Source organism: Sparus aurata, chromosome 24 (genome assembly GCF_900880675.1).
Source record: "Sparus aurata chromosome 24, fSpaAur1.1, whole genome shotgun sequence".
NCBI lineage: Eukaryota > Metazoa > Chordata > Actinopteri > Spariformes > Sparidae > Sparus > Sparus aurata.
Window position 1 is genome coordinate 13,192,793 of NC_044210.1, and position 11,427 is coordinate 13,204,219.

The 11,427-nt window shown below is 39.8% G+C and overlaps 1 protein-coding gene across 2 annotated transcripts; it reads right to left on the reverse strand.

The window, feature by feature from the left end:
• Window positions 1–943: 943 nt before the first annotated feature.
• On the reverse strand, window positions 944–10,574 carry LOC115577083 (calcitonin gene-related peptide type 1 receptor-like). 2 transcript variants are annotated; one of them, XM_030409878.1, is made up of 13 exons: window positions 10,259–10,462; window positions 6,946–7,021; window positions 5,581–5,731; window positions 5,377–5,487; window positions 5,162–5,274; window positions 4,983–5,074; window positions 4,684–4,810; window positions 4,449–4,602; window positions 4,311–4,371; window positions 4,153–4,219; window positions 3,843–4,061; window positions 3,617–3,658; window positions 944–3,501 (listed from the first exon to the last, which is right to left on the reverse strand). In XM_030409878.1, exons 2-13 carry the CDS (start codon window positions 7,009–7,011, stop codon window positions 3,295–3,297), a joined length of 1,410 nt encoding a protein of 469 aa, XP_030265738.1. In that variant the 5' UTR covers window positions 7,012–7,021; window positions 10,259–10,462; the 3' UTR covers window positions 944–3,294. The 2 variants fall into 2 exon arrangements, with proteins under 2 accessions (XP_030265738.1, XP_030265737.1); XM_030409877.1 differs by having other exon boundaries at window positions 4,449–4,810; window positions 10,259–10,574.
• Between the last annotated feature and the right edge of the window lie 853 nt (window positions 10,575–11,427).

The following is an 11,427-nucleotide window of genomic DNA, read 5'->3' on the forward strand; positions in this document are numbered from 1 at the left end:
ATTGCTTTAAGTTTCAGTGGAGGCATTCGGAAGTTAGAGGCAGTAAACAAGTGTTAGTCATGAGACTGAGGAAGTGTTTGCTACCAGCACACAAGAGCCGACGGATCAAGAGTTCAATGGCAAAGTATTCTTAGAAACAGGAAGCCTGCGATACATCCACTGCTCTGATTTCCACTGAGGTAAATAAAGGGAGGTGGGGCCTGTCGGGCAGTGTTGTGATAGGTAAACAACTCAAAAATCAAGATTCAAGTCTCCACATTAGTCTCATCTCTCTCTGTAAAGGAAACGCGCGGCGTCAGAAAACCACACAGGATATCATCTTTTTATGTCGATGTAACAGGATGCAAGTTAGAAGTTGCGTTGTGAAAAAAAAGCCAGATGTTTAGCGCTCAGCAGAAAATAACACAGGCGGGGATTGGGAGTTCTGCGATGCCCTATGCACTGTCCAAAAAACCGCCGGGTCCTCTGTGGAGTGAGGTCATGACTATGGAAGTCATGCAAGTAGCTCGTAAATATTACTCGCGGAGATAAACGGTCACGCTCCCGATGCACACATGCTTCTGATCGCCAAGTTCGCAGATGGATGCACTTAACACTTGAAAGAAAAAAGCAGCATGTTAAGTGCTTTTACAGCTCCTCTGCTCGGAGTTTGATAAATGATGCACTGCGATGATAGATATAGTGCTCTTCCTTTGGGACTTCCTAATTGTACCTGGTCGCATATATGTTTTGGACGAGGAACAGACAGCAAACACGCCCGGCTTTGTCTGGAAACAATATTCATTTCAGTGGGAGACATTTTCTAAGGTCAGACAAGGAAATCCCACCCTTAATTAAATGTGGGAAAGAAAACACTCTTACATATTTTCTTTCATTTGTCTTGGAGGGAAACGGGGACATTAAGGAAAACAACACAAACACAGCAAGTCTTTTTTTTTTCTTCTTTTTTTTTCTGGTTCTCGGTTTGAAACAGCTTGTTTTTATTTACAGCATTATTACTTCAGTATAAACAAGCATTGTCTGGATTTTATTGACAAAAATATGTTACACAAAATTTGAAAAATCAGATTCAGACTGTGACTAAAACGTCTTTTGAATTATAAGAAAACACACTGGTAACAGCTTAAACGTCGGGAAAACACATCAGGGATAATATATTCTAAACTCAAGGCTCACTTGCTATCTTTTTGAAAACCTTTCAGCCATATTGCATGGCTTTCTTCAGTGGATGAAACTATAGTCAGAAAAGACAGAAGGCTGTTCTTCCTAGTTACGTTTTTGTTTTCACGAGACAAAAGTTGACATTATAGAAAATACGCTGATTGCTGTCTTGCCGATACTAAGATGAGAGGATAGATGCTAAGCTAGGCTAACTGGGTGGTAGCTGTAGCTTTATATTCACTCCACAGTCATGGGAGTGGTCTCTTTCTTCTCATTTTACTCTCAGCAAAAACTGCAAATAAGTGTATTTTACAGTGTCCAACTACTCTTTAAGAAATAATGCCATAATAAGACGTTAGAGCCTCTAAAAAAATAGCACATATATATTTGTCCAGTGTAGCATACAATAAATAATCAATCTGCTATTGAGCACATCCAGATACTGCAGTCCTGTCCAGGATTCTCTTCAGGGGTTTTTATTTCTATCTCTAAAGATTATTTAAATTCCAACACAGAAAGAAAGTAGGCTAATAAAGCATTTTAGCTAGTTTTATATAGGGTTGAGTGCTACACGTTTAAAGAATAGTCATAATAGTTGGTTGGATTTTGTTTGGACAGAGTCAAGCTAGCTAGCTGTGTATGACCCTGTTTTGGGTCCAAGCTAACAGGCTGCTAGCTAGCGTTAGCTTTATAATGAACAGAGTTGTGTTAATTTTTATCTCATCTAACTCTCAGCAGAAAAGCCAGACGTCAAACTATGACTTTTTATAACAAATATTCATTATTGTAAGCCTACTTCCCGTGTTACAAGGCTGAAACCAGCAGCTCTATGACAGGACAGTTAGCTCCATCGCTACCTGGAGGTGACAGACGTCACGCTACTCAGTTCCTGCTGATTTTCTTTCTCGGTCACCAAACCCTTTAAAGAATTCAGAATTGTCTTTTCTGTTAATTAAGCAGCTGCAGTTTGTGGGAACGTAACATAAAATATAACACAAGTGACATACAATGACGTGTTCATAGCTGACTTTAAAATGATATAAAGTAGTACACTAAAAGCTGTCTAAATACATCATATTTCTTGATAAACCGTATGTCATATTCATACACAATCAAATATATGTACAATCACATGCACTTTTCAGTCGTATTTTCCTCCATGACTACCTCACGATAATCTGTCCAGCATTTTGGAATTATCAGATGTGAAGCAAAAAAACACATAGTGAGGCTAATGGAACGTTAGCATGAAAGATACTGCAGCCAGCATGAAGCCACATTTGTTAAGACAATGTAAGCTTATGTGTCTGACAGCATTTTACTGGGAAACTCGTGTTTTTAACTTAGTTGAAGGAACTGAAACATAAATAGAAAACTCCTCTGAGGATTATGCCTTTAATTCAAGAGTAGGCCAGCTAAAGCAGGAGTGATGTTTAGCAAAGCAAGCTAGCAGATTATTTCTTAATTTTTGTGTGTATTTGTACTTGTTTTGCTTTTACATTTTACATGTCTAGTTCTGTACAGTACTAAAAAGAAATAAAAGTACATTTTTATTTTGGCCTTCTCGTCAGAAAGAGGCTTTACTGCCTACCATTTGAACATTTCTTTTTTTGCTATTCAAGCTAGCCAGTGAGCTAACTCTGCGCGACTATGGCTCCTGCTCTGCCCAAAAAGTTCTGAGATATGTGCCAACAACTAGATTTCGAGAGGTGGTTAAACAGGTTTTATGTGCCTTTCTATGACACAACACCTTTGTTGATAACAACCTATTTTTTAAATGCATCAATATTCTCAAAATGCCCAGAAAAGAAAAACACAACTTCTCTCTTAGCAAGACCGTTAGCAACAGAACAGCTTCTTGTTCACCGAGGGATCTTCAAGTTTATTCCACACGATCAAAAAAGCTTTAATTCCTTGTGTTGCAATTGCATATGAAGAAAACAGTCTTTGGTCTCGATCGCCGTATGTTTTGGTAATATTTGTGGAGAAAAAAAAGTTAAAAAAAGGAAGATGTGTTTTGGGCTGAGAGATTGGAAAAAAGAGAAGTTGGTCAAGTAGTTAAACTCCAAGAAAATACTGACGTCGACCTTCGTAACATCTTTGGGGAAGTCAAAGCATCATCAAGGGCCACCTTCACACAAAAGGGCTGTCTGATCTGAATATGTCCGAGTAGCTCTTGCCGTTCATGTGCTCGGTGTGGCTTTCGATGCTGTAGCAGCGGTGGACCTCCGTGAGCGAAGACGCCACGTAGGAGGCCGAGCGGAAGAAGTCAGCGTTGGCGAACGTACCGGCGAACTGCATACGCTGCTGATTCCAGTGTCTCCGCAGGACACTCTGGACCTGCAAGAGGAAACACAAAGAACATTGGTGGAGGGTAGCATAACAAAAACATAATGAAACCCTGCTTTCCTAACCTAAAACTAGTCACAAATTCAAAATTTAGCTCATAACTCACCTCCCCGTTGAAGAAGCAGAATATTGTAGAAACCAAGAGACCCTGCGTTGGAAAAAAAAAAAAAGAGAGAAATTACACGATGGGGAATCCTTTAAGCTCAAACAGCTGCACAAGAGCCTGCAAAAAACAGTTTACAGTGCCACATGTTCATGCTCTTATCCTAGAAATATGTGTGACATTTGCAGAACGTTGTTTTATTGGCTGTGTTGGATATATGTCCACTGACCTGGTAATGCATGAGGATCTCCATGATGTACAGGTAGATCTCAAACACCCAGTGGTCCTGAGGCTTGTAGGGGAGCAGGACGAACTGGATTCCTAGCAGAGGGATGAGGATGAGGGTGGCTCTAACAGCCCGCATGTAGAGGCTGGACTCGGCGTGGTGCGTCACCCTCAGCTTGGTGATGAGAACCCGGACGATGTTGAGCAGGAAGAAGAGATTCACCTGGAATCAAAAAATATATTGCATTCATAAAAAACAAAAGCAAAACAAAAGACAGTCCAGTGTGGTGGTGTCGCTTTTGTTCGGTGCTTACCACCAACGCAGCGCAGATGGGACCATGGATAATGTACAGCAAGGCTGTATTTGAGCTGACCCAACATCTATGAACACATGGATCAGATCACCTCATCATACAGTATAGAAAACATGTGATTTAAGTAGAGTGATATCTTGAAAATCGAGAATGCTCACCTGTCGTTGTAGTAGCATTGGCGCGCTATCGAATGTAGCACCGCTGGCACGAGTGGAAAACCTGCACAATCCAATCACAGCGTTAACGAGATTCAGGTTTAAACATGTTATAAAATATTTGCATGAAAGTTTGCTCACCCCATCCCAGCAGGTAATACCACATTAGGTGTTGCTTTTCTGCGAACACAGCCACGACGATCAACGTGTGCAGGTAGATCCCCTCACAAAGCATCCAGAAGTAGTTACAGCTCAGCAGGTACAGGTGGACGAAAGTCAGCAGCTTGCAGCTCGCCTGGACGGGAAGAAGGAAGCAACGTGAGCTTTCACAGCTTCGAAGGAAGTTTAAATGCAGAGGAGGACGTCGGCTGCTTACAGAATCGTCGTTCGTGTGGCCCTGTTTCTTGGACATCGTTGTAAGCCAGACGACGGTGATGATCGAGTTCAGCACGAACGACACAAAGAGGTTTTTGTGGAGTGTTATCCTCTGACAGCTCAGACTCCTGAAGCACATACAACACATGATCTGACATTTAATTCGCCCAATCTTGTCATGAAATGAAAGTTGAACCATGAAATTTAAACTTACCATCTGCCAATACAGTAAACAGACTTGTTAGTTAGCTTGATCGATATATATATGAACAATTTTGCGCACTTACTTAACTTACTTACTTAAAATGGAAGAATATTCCTAATGATATGAGCAGTGAAACCAGCGACAGGCCCTGACCGATCATAACCAAATAGAAGTGAGTCATTGCCGTCTGTGAACACACAAAAATAACACAACGTCAGGAGCCAGGGTGACTTTTTATTGAATCTTTTATTCTCTCGTCTTTATCGGTCCTTACCTTCCCGTGATGTGGGGGGTTGGCTTTGCAGTTGGTGAAGTCCGTCCACGTCCTGTTGCTCTCCGGGTGGCGACCCCACTCACCCGTCTCTGTGCACACTTTGAATGCCTGGACTGTCGACAAGAAATATAAATTGAGATTAAGCATAAAAAGAAAGGCAATGGTTAATACAATGCTACAGGTTTGACAGAAATCATGATGGGAAATATATTTACCATGAGGGTCAAAGTCGTCGTAGTAGTCCGGACAGTTCTGCTCTGCTGTTACGCCGGCTTCAGTTTCTTCCCAGCACAGCCACCCGTCCCAGGTTCTGTTGCACTCCGGCCCTGCTCACAACAAAAGGACACACAAAGTAATGCAAAACAGTAACATCAAAAAAAAAAAAAATCCTCGACTGCTTTTTGACATCATCTTCTCACCAATTGTTTTTGTCTTGCGGTGGGACTCTTTCACCATCCTCTGGAAACATTCGTACTGGGCCAGAGCGATCTGGTTCTGTGTCGCCTGGTGTTCACCCCGATGGTTCGGATGCTCCTCGTACTCATCCTCAGGGCTCGTCGCCACTATCAGCTGAGACAGATACACAGACGTACATGATACTAATGAGACATGCTCTCAAGATGCATTGTGGGACGTGTAGGATCAAGTTTAACCTGTATTAGAATGTAAAATCTTCAGCTGCTCTGATTTTTGATCATCACATTTTAGAAATCTGTCTCTCTTAATTGGACAAGTACAAATTTGAATTCAATCAGTGAAAAATGAACTGAAATTGTCACCAAAATGTGAAGAAATGGCAGTTTGACAGTTATGTCTTGTGTTAGCATGCCAACCAGCTAGCTCTGATCCATCTCAGCTCCAAAAACCTTTGTTAAAGGTGTACACACCAATCCTCTCCTGGTCCCCACGCTCCCACTTGCTGCACTATTAACTGAGCTAACAAGCTTACGGCAGCTACAGTTAGCAGCAGTTAGCGGTTACTCTGGTGATATGCTGATAATGAGTTTGACAGTTGGGTCAATTCTTACATTTTGCACCTTTTAAGTTCTCCAGTGTTGTAGAAATACAACATTAAATCCCTGGCGTGCCCCTTTAAGGACTTCATCAGGAGGCTTAGAGAATTCAGCCACCTCATTTTTCAACAGGAAATGCTAAGCTAAGCTAATTTTTGTTAGAGATGTTCAATGAACAGGTGTTAAAACACAGAATGCAACCAGGCTGCGGCTGAAAGGCAGGAAATGCAGAACCTAAACAACAAAACAACAACATCTTGTTAGTCTAAACCTCTAGCTGCACGGCGAACAGAGCTAACAGCAGCTATAGTTAAGAGCAGTGGCCAACATTAAATCCCACGCGTCCCCTTTAAAGACTTCACCAGGAGGTCAAGAGAATCCAACCAATAATGACAACAGTTTTAAAGGACATGACTCGACTGACAGATGCTTTTTTTTAGACAAAAAGCTAACCTCAGCATAAAGTAAAAATGTAGTCACGGTTATAAATATGCTAAAAAACAGGAACACAGAATGCTACCAGTGCATCGCCAAAATACAGGAAATGCAATACATTTCATAAAATAAAAGATCAGGCTTGTTATTAGTGTCATTATGTTTTTATGGACACTTTTTGGGCAAGACATTTGAAATTCTTGATCTAATGATGGATGGATGATCTTAAAATCAATGCTGAAGCTACAAAAACATTAAAGATGCTTCTCTTAAATCATGTGTGGATGAATATTTAGCCAAAAACAGCATATTTCACGTGCTGCACAGTTCGCATACCTTATTGAGGACACAGAGGACCAGAAGAAACACGAAGCAGCTCAGATCCATCTGCGCTCTGATCATCAGGGGTACTCTGAGGTAAAAAAGAAAAAGCAGAGTGAGACTTTGCACAAGAAGACAATAGACAAATTGGACAGTTTGCTCCTAGTTCTGTTTCCTTGGAAGTTATTTTTGTGCAATTCGGAGGAACAGGTAAAACTTTTAGCACCATCCCAAATAGTTTCCCCCCAGAGCCCGATAAGAAAAAAACGCTTCCGGAGTTGCAGCGGCAGCAAACGTGATCCAACACACGATGTGTTGACAAGGAGCTGGAGCCAAACCAGTTCACATGCTGTCACACCCATACTGTACAATGGTAACCTGTCATTTAATTAGTATATTTGTTTATGTATCATTATGTTTCTATATTAAATGACCCTGTAGTTGATTTTCCCTATCTTAAAGATAATGGCTGTAGGGTCAGTCTCACTTTAAACAATGTCCAGTTCCTTAACCTTTGCTCTAATCCAGAGTCATGTAAACAAAAGCGCAACTATATGTCCAAACCTATATTGTTGATTTGTGATGGCAGGTCTCTGGACCCTTTTTTGGACGTCGGGGGGGTTTTACAGTTTTGGCCTCCTGCTTCCTCTGTTCTCCACAGCTTCCTTCCTGCATGCTTATTATGCATGTTGAGAAGGTTTAACCAAGGCAATATCGGCGTGTGTACGTAACAGATGCTCCAAGTGGTAAGCAGTTAAAATTGGGCAACTTAAGTCTACATCCAGATAATACACAAATATGTAAAGCTGAAAGCAGAAGCAGAAATGATTTTGCCATGAAGGGCTTTTTTCCAGACTAAAGATAATCCTAAAAGAGGTGTGGCAGTTAATGTGAGCGCAGTGGAAACTATGGACACAGCATTTTAAATAGGCTGGAGGTTTTATTGACATTTAAATTTATGTCCCTGTCACTTTTTATTTCAGGAAGTTGCTGCACTGAAGATATAATAACGATTTATGATTTCATTTTGTGAAACATGAGTGGTCCATGTCGAGCTTCACCCTCGTACAAATACTTTTTCTAATACCAGAAGTCATAAAACACTTTAGAAATGACTTTGTTTAACTTATGGCTTATAATACAGATTAACTTCTAGTAGGGAGGGAGCACAGGATGCTAATGTTAGCTTGTAAACCACTGCTAGTGTCCAGGTAATAAAGCAGTGTTGTTTTTTATTTGTTTACTTCATTGGTGGGGTGAACAAATTGTGTGCATATAGAAAGTAGAGTATTGAGGGTATAAATTGGAAACGGATCGAGCCTTTTGTATGTTATGATCCTCCATCAAGATATAATTGTGTGTTTGAGGTAAAGAGTTGCACAGATCTGCTAGTAGGTAAAGTGTAACATGTTGTCAGGTGTCTAAAAGAATCTTTGCTATCATAATACGTGGTTTTCATCAAGGATGCTGATATTCAGAGAATTACAAGTCAAACGTTTCTGTTTTCGGAGCGTTATAAAACTTGATGTGATCAATTGGTTTCGTCAAGCTTTAGGATAAAGCCATTGAGTTTACACAACCACTATGACGACTACACTCGTCATAAGATTATCAGTACTTACCACAGTTTATAACTAGTCAAGAGGATCTGTAAGACACTTGAACTTATATTAAATTAAGTCACAACTGTAATGTTTTATGACTCCGAGGCACCAGAGAGCATGTGGTCATTTAACACGATCACCATATTGTAACTCACTATTAATGCACCCAAGACACTATAGAAGTGGTTCTACTATTATGTAATGAGCTGCAACGCCTTACTCCACGAAACTATGTAATAAAAAACAACATCGTGGTGCTGTTTAAAGTTAGTGAGATAAAGAGTGTTTTATTTTGAATTTTTCAGCACCAGGGTTGTAAAATGTGTCTAGTAAGCAAAGGTTTTCTGGTTTAAATGGAACGAGAGACAGGTTGTTTTTACGTGTTTTGAAGGGAAATTACACGAAAATGCCATTTTTGGGCAACAGCATCATCTTACAAGTGTATTTTCATTAAAAAAACAACATAAAATACAACATTCACTGAACGTATATTTCGTAGATGGAGCTTTACCACAATCCACAGCATGTAGCCTTTGCAACATACATCCCTGTAGGCATTTAGACAAATACGTTACAAGATAACAATACGAAAGAGCATAAAAAAACAGTAAAAGAAACACTAAATACCATAAATCCTAATGAAAATCACCTGATCATGATTAAATTGAATCTAAAACGAACCTAAGTATGAGCTATTGATCCCTAAAAACATAGAAAGGCATCTCTTAAGAGGTTTTAACAAAGGGGAAGACACTAATATTTGCAAACTTAACTCATTAACTTATTATAACATATTTAGTTTCATTAAGTCAAAAGCAGGAGTTTAATCTGCCTCTTATCCAAACATTTTATAAAGTAATTATGTACCTCATGGGGCTTGATTGTTGAAGAAAAGTGTTGCACAATGACTTAAATGTCAAAGAATACCCTCGAGTGCAAGAAAAGCTGCTGACAAAACTGACAAATCAGTCACCGATGAGTCTTCCTGAAACTCTCCCCATCCCCAAGAGAGTGACACTCACTCATGCCTTCACTTTTTATTTGGAATAAAAACATTTTGTATCGCAGACCAACAAATTTTAATGAATTTCCAACTCCCCCGACTGCTAATTCAGGAAATATCTGTCAGTTTGCAAGATGAATATCTCCACGAACACACCCAGAGACGCGCTCCAACGACACTTAATAAATCAAAGTGCAGTTACTCCCCGACTGTGTGGGCCATCTGCCCCACAACACCAGGGTTTACACTCGTCGCCATCCTTTATTAAAAACATATTGGTGTGGGAAATCACTTTTCAACACCTCACGACCAACATGTGAGCAGGCTTTTCTTGTTAGGTGTGATTAAATAACAGGTGGGTCGAGGTTATACCACGTCAAATCAGAAGCATCTTTTTGTTTTTAACTGTTTACTTCTTGTGTAAAAAAGCAGTTGTGTATAGGAAATTACACAAATCATAATATATGCTTTTTGAACTCTTAAAACTATCGAATAAAAAAGATTTTTGGTGGGATTTTCATCTTTTTTTCAACCTTGCCAACAGCAAAGTTTAGGGAAACATTGTTTGTACCTTATCAAAAATATATTTCCCCTGCAACAAACCTCCTAAAGTTCCACATCTGACATTTGTAAAGTTAAATCTTCACCGGTGTTCAGCACCGTAACCACAGCTCTTCAGTAATCACAGTCTACACGCTGACAAACTCTTAAACAAACTTACCTTTGCAGCAGCCGGAGAATAATAAAAGCTCAGCCACCTCTTGTAGAATAATCCTTCAGTTAGACCTTTACAGGGAAAAAGAAAAAGCAGTGTTTTTGTGTTTTTTCTTTAAGAGTAGTCCGTCGGAGTGTGTGTGTGTGTGTGTGTGTGTGTGTTTCACACAGAGTCAGAGGCGACACTGAGCTGTAAAGATAAAAACCAGTCTGGGGCTATGGATGACATCACACGCCTGCCTTTTGTGGGACATCCCTACACTCCATTAACACGAGTGATAACCTTTAAATTGTATCATTTGTAACACTTTTTTTAAATTTATTTAATACATACGTATGATTAAAAAGTGACTTTAATGTCCTGGGTGTTGATTTTAAGCAAAATCCTACAACTTTATGAATGTATTTTTTATGTAGAGAGTGCATTTTGTTCATATGTGGTGTGTTTATGTGATTAATAATCCAGGTATTTCTACAGATTGACGTAAAAACATGTTCTGTATTTCAAATATATAAGAAATATACATTATGTTATTAGAAAAATGCCACTTTTCTCTGTTTACTTCTGAAAATGTAATATCCATGGAGCAGCAGAGGGCGCCATTAGCAACGGCGCCCTCTGCTGCTCCATGGCAACAGGGCATTTCTTGAATTACTAGCCAGGGATTACTTTTTGAATGGAGAATGTATTAATCTGACTACTCACTGCTTGTTTTATAACATAATGACTGTAGATATCTACATTAAGTCTGCTCTGAAGTGTTTATTTATACATTTTATTATTGTTTAGTCTATAAAATGTCAGAAAATGGTGGAAAAACTCACAAAATGATGTCCTCAAATGTCTCGAGGACGTTCGCCGCGTGCTTATTTCAGGGATAACTCTGAAACATTTGCTGTATAGTCTGTAAACGGTGTCATCGTGTGTGTCAGGATGGTGTAAGATGTTCTCGTCAACTCTTGTCGCACTACTGGCCAGAACATGACCCCTATACATCCCAGTCCAGCACATCCAGCTGTTGACACGCGGCATGTTCGGAGGAAACCACTAGCACAGATTTGCGGATGTTATGAAATGGTATTCAAATCTCCTGATATTCACACAAGAGGATGTTTCCTCCAAACACAGAAAAAATAATGTGGAAAATGTTCTGTGCTCTTCAACTACGTCCACAT